Below are 17,236 nucleotides of genomic sequence, written 5' to 3'. Positions count from 1 at the left end.
CTGGCTGTCCTAGATAATAGATAACCTTCTTTCACAGAAATAATTTCGATGGAAACTGGGCATTATGAAACAAATGACTGGTGCCACAGTATACTAATTATATTGACTAATACTAAAGCATGATGAAACAGTATGGTAAGCTCTGGGAATTCAAAGTGTGGTATAATGGAAAAGCACAGTGCATGGCAAGAGAACAAGAATTACATACTAAATAAGTTGACTGTTCATTACTACCTCATTTGAGTGCTGGACATTCCTTTGTTTTGTCAAACGCTCAGCCTCCTTCATAAGTGACAGTAAATGCAGGGCTCTTCCATTAGACTCTTCTTGGCCCTTACCTAAAATTAAAATTAAATAGGACCACCATCAGCAGTTTCAAAGTCACGCAGTGACCTACAGATCTTATTCTGCTAAAGGAAAGTAACTGAAATAAATCAAAATTTTCTCAAATGTTTATTGCTTTGAGGGTCAAGGGTTACATGTGTGACATGATAGCTAATGTGAGCCATATATATGAGAAATAACAGGCAAAATCCAACACGGGTGGTGATGGCTACAAATGCAACAGTAAAAAATCTCACATTACATGGACACTTTTCCCTCCTTCCAAAATATATTTGATGAGAAGTACATAAGAGCTATCACCTATTTCAGAACTGTCAGACACAATAGGAAACGGATGCTGGGGGCTTTAACAATAAGCCAGTAATATAAAATTAGGGTGACATACATAGTAGGGACAGACATAACTTGACAATCTGTATAAACTACAGCAGAAGGCAACTGCTATGATGAATATGGGAAAGCTCTAAAACCTGCTGCTGCAGTTGTTAAAGACTACAATCGGAACATGGGCCGTGGTAACTAAGAGGGCAGAATAGTTATTATCAGCCATTTGATTAGTCAGGGAACACAGAGATGAACAAAAAAGTTCACCAATTGAATGTACAAAATGTAAATTGCCAACTGTTATGGTTGAATGAGTGGCACTCCTTCATATTCAGAATGTTCTGAGTTCAAATCCTGCTCTGGAGACCAAATATCCTAATCAAGGTCCTTTGTGGTTTTGCTGTCCTTCTATGGCAAATGGTGAAATAGTACAATTTACATCATAACTACTACCTGCCATATTATTCCTTGTTTGCCATTTACCAGTAATCGTATCAATCAATGTTATATGGTCTGGGTTACTGAAACCACTGCTAAATAAGCCATAAATAAATGACTATATCATATTACCATCTGTGGCAGAAAATCTTGGTCACCAAGAATTTTATGCACCTTGTTCAAAATTTGTTGAACTGGGTGAATGACAGACTTATCCTCTGTTGACCCCAAGAGAAAGATGAAATCCATGAGACAATTAAACAACCCATCTTGAAGGTCAAATTAACAATCACTGGTCAACTGCAGCACTGTTTTTGCAGTTTTCAGCCAAGAAGAAATGTACAACTACCAAATGTATGTGCTTGAAGTTTCAAATCCCTGTTCTTGGATGATAAACTTTAAAACTGTGACATGACTGCAGGTATATGCCCACTGTATTTACCAAACAAAACCACTTTCAATTAAATACAAACTGTCAAGCATTAACATATTCTGGAATATGTTAATGCTTGACAGTTTGTTGTTTTGGCAACCTGAAACTACCTAATAACAAAGATAAATCTCATATATATAAAACACTTTTCATATAACTGTTTCTTAGTCTGCATAACATTGTTTTTTCAACTGTACATCTGTAGGACAGATGATATAACTCTTCCTAAATTATGTAGTAGGTCACAAACAAATGAGCAGTCTGTGGTTTCAGTGTATCGTACGTGTGTTCTGAGAATATTAATAATATTTTGATGTGGATATATGAAGAGTATTATACCATATGAAGAGGACAGTTCACATACATCTTATCCATGGGAGATGGCATTAAATACTGGCCTTAACACATTACTTGATAACATGTAGGACTGGAAAGGAATACAGGAGAAAGCAGAGCAAGTTAACAGTACAAAAGCGTATTCAGCAAATGACGAGAATTCCCTCTGAATTCTCAGTGGGTGTTGCACTGGTTCCTATAAGAAACTGATTTTGACATAACCTGGATTAACAAAACTAAGTTAATTCCAAGTGACACCAGGAAATTGGGACACACTGTACTGTAGTTGGTTGAGGCACTATGCCACAAGCCGGAAAGTCGCAGGTTCAAATCCCGATGAGATCACTGGATTTTTCAATTGACCTAATCCTTCCAGCCACACTATGGCCCTGGGGTTGACTCAGCCTCTAACAGGAATGGGTACCAGGAATCTTCCTGTGGGGGGTAAAAGGCGGCCAGTGTGTAAGGCTGACAACTTCACTGCCATCTTTGAGCCGATGGTCTAGAGAATGTGGGAGCCTCGATGTCTCAAAATCCTATTGGCCTTCACAGTATGTTCTCTTTTTCTCAATTTACCGAGAAATTACAGGGGTGATGTTACACTTGCAGAATGTTGATGCTCGCTGAGACAAACACATAAATCTACAACAGCAAATGTTTATTGCACTTAGAGCGGGTATTACAGACGAGCGGGCAGTGTATCTGAATAATACTGGTGGAGACTCCCTTCATAGCGGATAGCCTGTGCTAGTGACGATGGTGCTATTGGAGGCCCTGAAAAGGGCAATTTGTCTGAAGCTTTCATTGCGGCGAGCTAGCCAGCATGGCATGCTTCCTTGTAGCAGCCCAATGTTGTTCTTTGCTGCAGCCCAGCGATGGCAAGCCAGGGGAATAGCAGGGAAGCTTTGGCTGTAACAGCAAGACTGGCTAGCCTATGGAGCACTGGTGGTCACTGGCAGAGTCAGCTGCAGTGCTGGTACTAGTAGAGTCACTGCTGTAGTGATCTCTGGATGCAAACATAACTGTCACTGATGCTACCGTATCAGAGGCCCATCATTTTGCCACTAGGTGGTGCACTAACCAATGGATGCTGCACCTGCTATGGTGATCGGTGATTGGGTAGTGCTTGTGTGGCAGTACAGACAGCCACGTTGCAAGTACATAAATATCATCTGCTCTTGCTACACTGTGGGAGTTGTCTGTCTGACTGTGGGAGGTTCCAAACACACACTCATTATTTTACTTGCAATACCTCAATCTGCATTCATGTAGGGGACAGGACCCATGAGAAATTCATTTTATTAATTCTCAGCAATGGACATAAATTTCATATCCCTGTGGTAAAGTGATCTGAGAAACACATTATGCACTACAGCCCCAGTGGGCCTAGGCCTACCTGCATGAACTTCTCCCTTCACTTCCGTTTTTCTAGATCGTACACATTTGGTGATCAGCTCATCTCAAGGCCTCTACCTGTACAAAAACGCACACACACAAACTAAACATCCATGCCCTGAGTGGGATTCGAACCCACGGTCCCGGTTTCCGAGAGAGCGAAGACAGTACACGCCTTAGACCGCTCAGCTACCGTGACCGGCGCAAAGGAGTTTCACATGTCACAAAATTTCTTGTCAGAACTACACCTCTTATACCACATAAGTGTCACCCTGCTTGGACCCATTCTGCTCTTCTTCCCTGTCTGTGACTTGGAATTCATAATGATTAGACATTCGCACTACCTCACTACAAAACATGATGCAGTCTGGGAGGTTTGACATGCTCTTTTTGAACACATACAACATTCGTACTATAAACAAAGAGTAAAGATAATATACTGGGAATATTAATCATCTCTTAATTTGCTTGGTTTATAACTTAAACTCAGAAAAACATCTGCCAAACTACAGAAAGAAAGAAAGAAGTTAAAAAAATAGCAATATATTCCTACAAATATAACTTACTGTCATCATGGTAAAGATGAAAACAATTAATGAAAAGGCTACCAGGCAATGTCACCTACTAAGCCAAGCATTTAACACCAAAAGCAACCCTCATAACTCAAATTAATACTGTATCTTCAACAAGAACCATAGCAAGAACTAAATGGCTGAATTTCAAATTTGCTGCCAATCACCTAATTTGGTCAGTGATGTCAGGACTGTAGGCAGAAATCTAATATATATATATAATGGGCCAACTAACCAAAGTATCAATTTCTTGTACGTCCCCTTATCATAAAATAATTCATACATTGCATAGACCAGACCAGGGTTACAGTTATTAATTACTGATGCTGCATAACTGGGGCTACCTTCAGTTGCTGATAAAAATCAACTAAACCACATTTAAAGTTAGAGTCTAAGTAAAATAATAACAGAGAAAGGTAAAACTTTTAATTTGGGTTGAGAAAAGTTACAAATTCCTTCCATGTCAAGTTTTTATGTAAAATGTAATCAGATAAAAATACTTCATTACCATCTGCAGAGATGTATTTCTGTAAACACTGACAAGCTGATGATTTAAACGCTGGACAGTAAAGGCGAAGTGCATCGGGGTCCTGGAGGGATGCAGCCAGTGATGCTGCAAATTCAGCAGCCTTCTTCAAATAACAGTCCTTTTCTTCCTGTGTTGGAGGTTCCTGCACACATTTACGCATCCTCAAGAGTGAACCACAGCACTCGCCAGGCCATAAAATAAGAAATATGAATATGAGCTCCATCAGGAAGTTCTGGGACTTCTTTTAAAGTAAAACAATGTCAAACACAGGAGGTGGGAAGTATCTTGACTACCTAAGCAACTATTAGCTTCTCAAGAAAAACTGCTCCGCAGCGTTCATTAGCTAGTTACTGACTTTCAAAACATGTACTCTAATTTCTCCAAAGAATACTCGTGGTGATTTATGATTCTATCCTGTCATATGTTGAAGGATTTCTGGTACCCCTCTTTTGGCAAGATGTTTGATTCCGATGCTACATTTTGTATAATTACAGGTAGTCCCTAGAGCTCTTTTCAATTAAGTGTTCTTTCAGTTTTGGCCCTTTCTGCAACCAGTTCTTAACAATAGCTTCTCAGGACTATGTGACAAAGCTGCTTAGTGCACAGTCATTTTCTGTAACATTGTATGTACGTGGTATTTGAGTCATACATTTGAAATTTTTCAGTGCTACTAACTTTCTAGAGCCAGAAATGTAAACATCACTGAACAGGAATTATCCTGAAGCAAGTGAATGAGAACAATGACATCAAATATTCTGGAAACAGTTCATACTATTGAATGCAATATAAAAAGGCATAGGACATAGTAAAGACAAATACTGTATGCAGATTATGGGAATTAAACATTTCCAGACAATCAGAACGCAAATGTTTGCGTTTTAATGATTAAACAATTTCCACAGCAGAGTTAACCTGCTTGAGGCATATAAATGATTGTGAAAATAATGAACTATGCCTATAAAAACACATTCATTTTATATCTCGACTAAAATTCTGTTAAAAATCAGAACGTATAAAATGGATATTTGACATGTTCCAAATCTTCTATGAACATCTTTCTGTAATCATATGTGTCTGTATCCTGTAAATTTTAAGAGTATATCAAATATAATTGTATTTATTCTTCCTGCATGGAACTCACAATCTGATAAAACTGGTATGCAAATACTATCAAATACAGCTTACCGTGTTTTTGAGCTTGACATATTCTGACAACTCAGGCATCTAAGCTACTTAAGCCACAAATGTTTACACTGAATACACACTAAAAATTTATCAGATGCTTTATGTGAATCTTATTTCATTCTCTAAGAAATTAAATTACAAGGTACCTTAAAATGTAAACCTGCCAATTTGAGGAGCTGCAAGATCTGTTCTGAACAATTTGTAAGAACATAACTGTCTCCTTCACTGAATGACACAGATATATACGGTAGTTCTGATTACCATTCTTCATGTCTTCCCAGTTTTTGAATGTTCACAGCATAAATGTTAAAAATAAGAGCATCCCTTCATCATGTGTAATTGGAAGAGATATTTCTGAGTTTACATATTTACTTCTACATTGTGTTCTGTCTTATTCAGTGGGAGAACACACAAAAACCAAACTGCAACGTGTTTTTGTGTTTGCATACAAACCTTTCTGTGCCTCTCCTTTTTTGATCTGACCATGGAAAGACCACAAGCATTACAGAGCAGAAGAACTTGCTTTGTTACTAGATCAGTTATCTTCCGTGGTCTATATTTCCTTCTTGAGCCTAGCCTATGACTCCTTGCTGGATTGACAACGAATGGAGAATGACATTTTGCACAGGAAAATGGTTTTCCATTTGGTTCCATATCAGGAATATTTGTACCTGAAACAGAAAATCATCAAGTGATTCTCAGCATTACTAGCTTTCTTGACTTTGCTCATTGTCCGATATTTTAAACCAGGACCCAGTGTTTCAGTAGGATCTTCTCCCATCCTCAGATGAGGGGTATCTACTCAGCCGGCTCCGTTAGAAAGAGCCCCAGTCAATGAACAATTAAAATCAATAAAATATGACTATACAAGGTACTCTGGTCAGGGTTTTCCAACAAAGCTAGTAATTTTCATTTCATCCATCCTGTTGCGTTATAATATACAATTTCTTTATTAAATCCATCACAACACAACTGTATCAAGGTCAGTGCCTAATCTGGCTCTGCTACATGCTTTGGCTATTAAAAGCCATCATCAGGCAAATACACAGCTAACATATATACACCACTGAACTGCAGTACTATTAAAATTGGATACAATAATATTAATTATATTGAAATACTTGGCATAAAAATACAATAAATTAGATTATATAAAACAAAAGTTATAGTATAAAACAAGAATAAAATTCTTCGAGTGATGCTTTACATCATTGGTCAGTCGTTGGTTTTTGTGATTTTGTTGTGTTCCCACGGACAAATTGAAGTATTCTATATTTTGTGTATATATAATAAACTGTTCTGGAGGCTCGTGATGTAGATGTAGTAATATTAATGTTAATTTTTTGTCGGTGCCTCATCTTACAAAGTCCTGTCCATTCTATAGAGAATGTAAACAACGAAACATGTAACCGAGCCAAAGTAGGCTTGATACAGTTGTGTTGTGATGGTTTTAATAAAGAAATTGTAAAGCTAATAATACCAAGTGTGTTACATTATCATCAGAACCCTTTACAATTGGATCAAGTGATCCTGTTTTCTTGTGTACTGCATATTTCACAGACCTGAGAGAAGGTTCTGAAAACAAAAACAGCCTTACAACATTAGAACACATTTGCAGGAAATTATGAGTCTTATAAAATATGAGTCTGCTATTAAAATAAAGAATAACATACTGGAAGCAGTTCTGAATGAACAGGAACCAGGAAGGGAAAAGTATAGAAATAACATTACTTACAGAACTTTGAGGTTCTCATTGTGATGAATATGATGAGTACTATCTTCTGGAACATGTGCTGTATAGTCTGACATTTCATAGGGCCATACTGTCTCCGTAACATGGTAAACCTCTACGAGACAAAAGGTGTCCCAGCCCAGACGACAGTACTCTTCAACATTATTTATATATTTCATTTCTGAAGACTTGCAGGAAATAATGAAGACGCATTTATTAATAACAAGATCTAAAAGTTTGTGACGATGGTAAATTGCTACAAGTAATATGTTTTTGGATATTATCCATCATCTTGTCTATTTTTAAGAAGAAACATGACAGTTTTTTAAAAATAGACAAGATGATGGATAATGTCCAAAAACATATTACTTGTAAGCATTTATTAGCTTCTATTTAATGGTTTATTTACAACAATTTGGTTTTATTCAGTGAGTTGCAAAATGTGACATCAAAGATAAACCACTGCTGTTGGAAACATAAACTAAAGTCATTTATGTATTCCATCATGTGCTACTTATCTTGCATAAAAGAAGAATTCTGTAAGTTCATACATTAAAATCTGTGATATCCAGATGATCCAGAAATCTCTGTTAACCAGAAAATGACTAACTGATGATTAAAGTATGAAATATCAGTGTCTTATTGGCTTTTTTATTACACATACACCATGTTACATGGGTAGTGAAAGGGAACAGAAAGTGTAGCAGGAAAAATAGGACAGGATATCAATAACAAACTAAATGGCTGGGTCTGTCCATGAGATTGCTACGTACACAAAGTTACACATTGGATATAACATGACAATATCCAGGAACCACCTGATCCTGGATGTGCTGGATGTTGCAACTTTTTCTGTAGGTCCTGTAACAGGAGACTATATACAAAGTAACAAATCTATATGCTCCACACTGTAATCGCTCATTATGCTGGAGGACAATTATTAGAAATTACTGTATTTAAACTATATAAGATCTAGATAGGGGGAGATGGCACCATTCTAGCATTTAGAATGTTACTTAAGGGCATTCTTGCTATGCAAATGGGATGTAGCCATCTGCACTTTTCCTGAAAATTTAGTTAAGTTCAACATGATGGCACAGCTTTGGAAATCTGATACCTGACATCTCAGTTGAATGATAAATGTTAGGAAGGAGGGCCAGCTACAGACACTACAAGTATTATAATTCATCGAGCTGTCCAGAGGGCAAGGGGGTATCTTAAAGAGTCAAAATTGTGTAGCAACTTTCATTGATTGGAAGATACAAATTTTTTGGATCTCCTAAAGTTTAAACTAGTCCAATAAGACAGGTTTGGAGGAAGCTCCTTAAAGGGAAGCTGAGGGCTCTGAATAGCTGACTCCAGCAGAGCACAGAAGGTCCTCAAGGGACTCTTATTCCGATTTCCAAAACATTCAGATGCAAAACTTGCATTGCTCTTCTAAATTAACATATTAGACAAGCTTTTATACTAAATCATAGATAAATAATAGATAGATAATAAATCATAGATCTTATTCCGATTTCCAAAACATTCAGATGCAAAACTTGCATTGCTCTTCTAAATTAACATATTAGACAAGCTTTTATACTAAATCATAGATCATGGTGCAAATTTTGACAATACATTCAACTCTTAACATTATTAAAGTGGAACTTGGGAGTGTGTGTGTGTGTGTGTGTGTGTATGTGCCATCCATGTGAATGTGGGTGTGGGGGTGAGCTAAAATGTTCCTCCTTCCCTGCTATAGTAAGAACCAGGGACAGATCTGCTCTTCCAGACCCAACCTTGAGGTAGCCAACTTGTTACCTACCATACCAGAAGGCATAATACAGAGTTGTAGTCAGCCTGCCTTGTAACTACTGACACCCAGACAAGTCCTTCAGCCTTCCCTACCAATCTGTTAAACCTCTAAGGGGGAGAAGGAGGTAAGGATAAAGCGAGCATACGCGAGTGCTACAACCACTGAAGCAGTGTGACACGTGTGGCTGTAGCAGAGAAGCGACAACACAACTGCTATAATTGGCTTCTGATGTGGCACTCTGTTAGAACACAGAGAAATACAAGACATGGTATTATGGAAACTTGAATTTCACGGAGTCTGTGCAGAAGAAAAATGGGATTATATACTTGCGTATTTCTGACTAAGGCAGTTTTGTTAAGATTACGTCCTCTTAGCACACAAAGTAAACAGTGCATAGGTGTAACATCTGTATTACAGAACGCACACAAGGTAATGAAGTTTGTGTCACAAAATGCAGTTCAATTTCATAATACACCTCTTATGATGGTTTCATATAGTATTTACTGAGACTACAATCATGCATTTCAATAATACAGTAATCATAAGATGTGTTTCATTAACAATTGTTCATTATAAAAAATTGTGTTTTTCCAAGTACTGTGTATATAATTCTCAAAGCACATGGAGCTGAAAGCATGTCTCGGTTAAGAAAATATTGTCAAACTGCTTTCAAAATTTACTGCAGGAAGTCCCACTGTACTATGACTTCATGCAAAGTGTTTCAAGAGTTTCAAATATGTGGCTTCTCCAGTTCCTTGTAACAATTACTTATAAGTCCTGTTATCCTCAGCTGGGGCACGCATATTCAGAAAAATCTCAACACACAACACAAAAAAAAATTTGAATCTGGGAACATATATCTATCAAATAAAAATTATATTTTGCATTTATTAATGTACTTTTCTAGTTTATAATGAGAGGCTTATGGTATCATCATGTCTGTGTGTCTGTCCCCTCTAATAACCAACTGATAGGTTTTTATGAAACCTGGTATGGATATAAATGCCACCAGAGGTCACCGCACTACCATAATACTTTCAGCATGTTGACAATGCAATCTTGCAGGGTACTTATTATGCCATTTAAACGTAGGGTCCTGAAGTTGTGTGTGGTAGTAGATTTTCATAAAACACGCAGTTATTGTTAATGTATTTTTCTTTTTGTACACCATAAAACAACGGGAAGGCTTTGTATTTGTCTTCCTGTTTGACATTGCTATTTAAACACTGCAGCTGGTCATGTGAAATTTCATGCAATAACTGATCACAGATACAAATGTTTCTTCATTTCTACAATCAAAGTCTGAAAAGGCTGAAGAATAAGTACATCTTCATTATATTATTTTAACTCCAACTTTAATACAGTTATATCATTCATAACAGGCAACATGACAGATGACAGCATGGTGTTAACAGAAAGTTATGGGGACAACGGAAGTTGTACATAGTGCCCAGTGTCCGCAGTGACACACGGGTAGATCAGATGAAATGGGGAATGTTTTGTCTCAGCCTCACTCCAGTCACATATCACCTCAAATCTGCTCCTTACAATTACATCTTCATTTACACAGAATTTTTCATAAATGCATCTGCTATGTAAATGAACAAATTACTGTTCCTATAAATCCCATATGAAATATTTTTTGTGTTAACAATTACAGAGAGGGTTGACAGTGCAAATCAATGAGGCTATAAGAAACAAATTTAATATAAAGGGAATCTGTATTACTGGAAATTGCATATAGATATTACTGATTACTTTTATAATTGTTACTTTATAGCTGCCACTAGTCTCACACTACAGACTGAAGAAATTCAAGGAAAACAGGCATCATATGTTCTTTCAAGAACTTGTTTTATTACATGTATTTTGCACCCACTTTGCAGTCCCTTCATCCCAATTATGTAATGTATAATTTGCTGTAGTTCATTACATATATGGTACATATTTACTTTTGCCTTGTTGAGACAGTAGCAGAATACTATGTGTATGTTTTATTATGGAAGGCATATTTATATTCTTTTACCTTAACTGAAATTGGTGTTCTTCAGCTGTCTCAACTTCCAGATTTATTGTTTAAATATTAAGTGGGAGTATTAGGAGTTAGAAGTAAACTGGAGGCCATCATGTTGAAGTTGTTTTGCATTGTCATACCTTCCTCTGTTGAATGAAGTTTTTTTTGTTTCTTTATTCTCCTTGTTTTTTCAATTAATCTTCTGTTTCCAATATTAATTTCTGGTGAGTAAGGTCTTTTAATCTTTCGCTTTCGAGGGAGGGTGATGGAGTCAGTCTTTGATGTTCCATTATCCTGAAATTGAAATAAGTTTCAGGTTTTTAGTCAGCATTAAAATTTATAATTAAAATTGTCCACCCATAAACCATCTTCTTGAATGTGTCCACTCTTTGCCTACTTTCTTTTATACATATTTTGTCACTTCATCTCGCCGATGGTGTTTATTCAGAATCTTAATTTTCTAAACTCTCAAAAGAATCCTAATGCCATCCATATGCAGCTTGTATCCATACCACTAAATCCTACGTTAGTCCAACTTCTGTCAAACTATTAGATTTTGTCTAATGTCCTGATTTCAGATTCAAACTCCTATCATTCTTTTCTTAATGATCTGCAGAAACTTTATCAACTTCTATTTCTGCTCCATACATCAAAAGAAGCAGATATAAGCAAGTATGTTGAAAATAGCATCTAACACCTTTATAATGATGACATAACAGTCTACATTACTAATCGATTACAGCCCACCCGCATTCATATAGAAGAATAATAACAGTTCTTTTATGAAAATTTTCAATTTCAAATAACTCTCCCAACTGTATAATATTTCTAGTTCTACAGATTCCCACTGTAATGTTCTCTTAGTCCCTCTCCTCCCTCACGTTAAAAATTGTATTAAAGTTCCTGATTTTCCATTTCTACCCTTTACAAATTCATTACTGTTTTATTCATCATAATGTTAGACAATAATGGTAAGGGCATATCTCCCTCCCTCTATCACCTAAAATCCTGCAAAACCATTCTAATTTAGTGCCATCAGTTACTATTAAATTTTATTTACTTTTAATTATCTCTCCTGTATGTCCAATTAAATTCATTCTCTTAAAAGTTAAGTCAACTTTCCTTCTATTTACACTATCATATGGTTTTTCTTTATCACCGAAAATCATCATCTCCTTTCCACAGTCCATTCCTTTTACCCATAATCTGTTACATTCCAAAAATTAGATTCATCTATAATCTATCATCCCTAAATCCATATTTTCCTCATCCTGTTTTTTATCCGGCCGATCACATTGGCCGCACAGATCTAAGGCATGAACCGTCTTGGCTCACTCAAACACTGGGATTGTGGGTTCAAATCCCAGTCAAGGCATGGACATCTTTGTGTGTTTATTCTGTGTTTATGTTGTTCTGCGTGTAGACAGTGACTTTGTGATGGACTGATCCCCAGTCCAAGGAGTCCTACCAACTGTGTATAAGATTAAGAAACTAAAATGTGGGCCAGGGTCCAACAAAAGGACTGTACAGCCATAGATAGTTCTGTATCCATACTTATTTCCGCTTAAGTAGATCAAATTAAGGTGAAGATATTTTGAAAAACTTACATATAGTAAAAGTCTCCTTATCATCCATATGCTAACAGTTTTACTACTATTTGCAACATGTAAATGTGCTAAGTCACTGTGAGAATGACAGAATATATTTACATTAGGCATGTGCAAGTCTCAAATTTTTTAGAACTCAAGAGAAAAATGTTGATCTCAATTAAAATGTTGATTTTTCAGTCTTAAACTTCAAGAAACTACCCAATCTGTCAGAATGATGATGACTGGAAATTCTTGCTTGGATCTTATTGTCAAAAAATCTCTCTCTCTCTTTTTCGCCTGCTTTCTAGCCATGATGAAAAAGTACATGGCCACAGAATTGACATTTTTAAATACAATGATTTACAACAATTTTTCATAGAAAAAATCAAAATGGATATGTTGTAGGCTTTAGTGCACTGTTAAAAAGTAGACAGTTACAACGAAGAACCGGGAGGTAGAAAAAATTCTCATTCTCATTCAAATTGAAAAAATCATGGTCTCATGTGCCTAATTTACATTATTCTCGCTTGAATTTTAGATTATAAAGATCCATTACGTAATCTCTAAAAAGGTATGTTTTATATTCATGACATACACAAATGCATCAACATATGGCTTATATTTCCTCTTTAAAAATGAGTAACATTATGAAACAATACCTAATGCAATGCAGACAGGCAAACCATATTATAAAATTCATGGATATAACAGAAATGTATACCTTGATACAATATTACCCTTTTGCAATAGAAACTGTTCTAATATGCTCATGTGTTCTCACTTTTGGTTTCACACACATTTAACACAAAAGCCTCATAGCACAATTTGTTGCTTAATGCATGTTTTCCATACCACAGAATCTGGCAGTACAGTAGCAGTGGCTGTAGTTGGGGGCCACACATTTACACTAACAATCTCATAAACGGTGACATCTGTTAGAGAACTGCTGTCCTCTGGTTTCAATTTAGAATGCTCAGGATCTTGTGTGGGTTTCAGAGCAGCAGAGGTCGATTGCAACATGTCAGCACTCTCTCCAGAACAAGGTACTACAACAAAATGGATATAACAGAACCTTGGTTATTGTAAATGGTGTGCTGGACAGATCCATATCGAAATTAGTGGGATATGCAATGAACAGTTTATCTTATACAGTGAGTTGTTTTAACACTGTTGACTGGATCATGGTTTTGCACTTCGCGGTAACCAGTGCAATGTGAGGCACATACAATTTCTGCCAATGAATCAGCACACCTGATGACTGATAATGTGTGGAAAGAAGGAGGGCAATTAACTTGTGGAACATTTGACAGAATTATATTTCAAGGTAAGCAGTGTGGTTCACATGTGGGAGTTTATGATTTGTCAGCAGTAGGCAGCAGTTATCAGCTCCATTAGCCATTTGTTCTCAATTACAGTTAGTGAGCAGTGTGGTACACCAGGTGCAGTATAATTTAGAACAGAGTTATGACACCCATGTGAAATACGTATCTGCTAGAAAGTGTCGGAAAAATTTCAACGGAAATTTCATGCTCAAAAAGTTACCAGCAGACAAACAATTCACAGTTTTGTGACTCTTAATAGATGAGAAATAAAAACATAAGCACAGAGTGCTTACTGAGGAAAAGTAAGATCACACAGGAGCCAGACTTAAACATACACCTATAAAATCACTGGTACATCTAGCTCAAGAGACTGGACTGTCACAAAGTCTAGTGCAAGAATAGCAACACAACTGCTAAAGCTTAAACCCTATAAAAAACAGTAACCCACGCCTTGTAAGCCTAGTGCTTACTGCGAAAAAGTAAGATCACATAGGAGCCAGACTTAAACATACACCTATAAAACGACTGATACGTCTAGTTCAAGAGATTGGAGTGTCACACAGCCTAGTGCAAGAATAGAAACACAACTGCTAGAGCTTGAACCCTATAAAAAACAGTAACCCACGCCTTGTAGCCACATGATCCAGCTAGCAAGGTCCACTTTTGGAGTCTGTTTCTGCAGTCTGTCGTCAATGGTGAGATCCAGCTACAATTGACATTCTTTTCTGATGAAGCATGATTTCACCTGCAGGGATACATAAATACACAAAATAATTATTGCTACTGGAGTTCAGAGAATCCACAAGTCCTGCTCCATCCAGTGGAAGTTGGTTATTTGGTGTGCTGCAAGTGAAAGAAGCATTTTTGTACCTGTGTTCTTAAACAAAACAATTAAGTGCAAAAGATATCTATGTGTAGAGGGACAGCATTTTCAATACCTCTGTGATCTGTAAACTGTAACTACTTATTTCCAAAAGATATCAGTTGTAACGCATAATGAGTCATCGGCAAAATTTGTATGCACCTCACAGCCAGCGATGCACCAATCACTGTGAAGCACAGACCTGTGGAACTTGTCAACAAAGTAAAAATTCTCACTGTATAGAAATATTAGTTACTGTTATGCTACTATGCTATGCTAATATTACTTTTTTGCAGTTAAAGTTATCACCATCATTCTTGTTGCTGCTGTTGGTATTCTTAAGTTAATGGAATGTCTGAGCCAATGTACAGATGTTAAATATTTTATGAACAAAACTGATTTAAGGCTTAATTAAATATTTCAAACCACATAACAATATTTCAGTTTGTTTTTCAATGCTTATTGTTACTGCACACTTTGCCTTTTCATTCATGTGTGTCACACAACATAGCAACACTCATAGAAACAGCATAACTGTTCAATTGCCTTCCAAACTAGTGGGCATCACAAATCCCATAGAAATGTCTCTCAAAGGTTTAGAAGTGGAAGAATCGACTGCTTCATGCAAAAGGAAAACATTAAATTTCTCCATTAAGCAGGAGAATTTCCCATGGATATGCTGCGGATGGATTGGACAGTGCATGGAAAATAAATGATATACAGATCCCAGGTGTCTGAGTGCCATCACATGCTCAGGGATGGTCACGGATTGCTGGAACATGACCCATGAAGCATCACAAAAATGTGAGACAGATGGAGGATGCACATTCTCTCATCAGACAGTATACACAATTGCAAAGACATTGTTATTTTGGTTGATTGTTGCCACATCTTCATTAAGGATCTGAAGACCCATCATACCATCATGTCATTGCAGAAACAGATCCTCTAAAATTAAACAACAATCCTTCATGCTGAAATTATCACACCAAAAGCCCCAAAGTCCTGGTAGGACTGCTTGAAAAGGTAAGATGATGTTCAAAGTACTTTTCAATTGGCAAGACAGCATATGCCATATATTACTCCTGAAGGTGCTGCAGTCAACAAAAAGAGGTACATCACTAATGGAGCTGAGCCCTTCTTGAGAAGCCACCATAAGCCACTTCCCAGCATTTTATGGAATCCAAAGGTTCATTACGGTGTTCACAAGAGCCCTTCAGCAGTTCCTATCCTGAGCCAGATAAATCCAATCCATACCATCCCACCCTATCTAAGATCCATTTTAATATTGTACACCCACCTATGCCTTGGTCTTCCCAGTGGTTTCTTTCCAGCTGGCTTTCCCACTAATATCCTATATGGATTCCTCTTCTCCCCCATTCATGCTACATGCCCTACCTATCTCATCCTCAAGAAGAGGTACATAGAACTGCTTACCTGTCATAACTTTTAAAATGAAGATGCCCACCGAATGAGTGCTTTGCCCAACAGGGCTCTGATCCTTTTGCACCCGAAACTCACCAAGTGTGGAACTGTGGTGCTTCGATGCCCCATTTCATATTGTGTGACTTTCACCTCTGTCTGCAGATGAACGATGCAGGGTTGGGTCAAGTGGTCTTTAATATTTGTTGGGAGGTGCACTTGATGACTTCTAGAAATGTTTAAAACAATTTATAAATGCTGGCAACAGTGTACAGCAATTGAAGGACAATATTTCAGAGGTCTTCTTAGAGCCACTAGATTCCACCCAAATTTTCTCAAGTTCTCACATGCCACAGTGCAAGGGAGGGCAAACTATATTGGGATTAAAACAGCAGCAGCATTAAATACACCCAAAAAAAGGTCAAATTAATGTGAACACTAGGTCTATTTGTGAAAGAAAATTTCCAGTTTATCCTTCTATGTATAGGAGTACATTTTTAAATTGCGCTTTAGGATACCAACAGTCCAGTAGCTGCTTCGTTACATTTCCTACCATATATCTGACCTGCGTAAATGAAACTGTGCAAAATCCCTCTATGACATTCGTGGATCACATTTTCCGAATCATTCAAATTCTCTACCACTTTATATACACATAGGAGAATCCAGAAAGGTGATCACCAGAAAAATATAACTAACAAAGGAATTATAAGCATTCCTTCCATTCTAATGACCCTAATTACTTCTTTTCTAGATATGCGTCCTATATATTTACAGAAACCACTTTTAATGAAGAAGCAGAAGTGAACATCAAAGCAACACTCTACTTCGCTCTGTTTGACTAAAACATAATCGGTCGTACTCGATCCAATTCATAAGACGGAACCACGGATTGTAAGGATATTTATGTACGGTCTCTACACACACTGACTCAAGT

At 37.0% G+C, this 17,236-nt stretch overlaps 1 protein-coding gene across 7 annotated transcripts in view; it reads right to left on the bottom strand.

The window, feature by feature from the left end:
- The window catches only part of LOC117282016, a 19,934-nt gene extending 2,698 nt beyond the window's left edge, over positions 1–17,236 (bottom strand). The window contains exons 1-7 of one of the 7 annotated variants that reach the window (XM_033753728.1): positions 16,865–17,236; positions 16,315–16,671; positions 13,546–13,739; positions 11,245–11,398; positions 6,011–6,228; positions 4,352–4,514; positions 235–338 (exon numbers count right to left, since the gene is read on the bottom strand). In XM_033753728.1, the coding sequence (XP_033609619.1) occupies positions 235–338; positions 4,352–4,514; positions 6,011–6,228; positions 11,245–11,398; positions 13,546–13,739; positions 16,315–16,321 (840 nt within the window). In that variant the 5' untranslated portion in view covers positions 16,322–16,671; positions 16,865–17,236. Of the gene's footprint in view, positions 1–234; positions 339–4,351; positions 4,515–6,010; positions 6,229–11,244; positions 11,399–13,545; positions 13,740–16,314 lie in introns of all 7 variants that reach the window. The other 6 variants (XM_033753729.1, XM_033753730.1, XM_033753731.1 and 3 more) reach the window with 6 other exon arrangements.

This window comes from Cryptotermes secundus, unplaced genomic scaffold (genome assembly GCF_002891405.2).
Source record: "Cryptotermes secundus unplaced genomic scaffold, Csec_1.0 scaffold75, whole genome shotgun sequence".
Lineage (NCBI taxonomy): Eukaryota > Metazoa > Arthropoda > Insecta > Blattodea > Kalotermitidae > Cryptotermes > Cryptotermes secundus.
The sequence above is the reverse complement of the archived record's forward strand: the minus strand, read 5'-3'. Positions and strand labels throughout refer to the sequence as shown.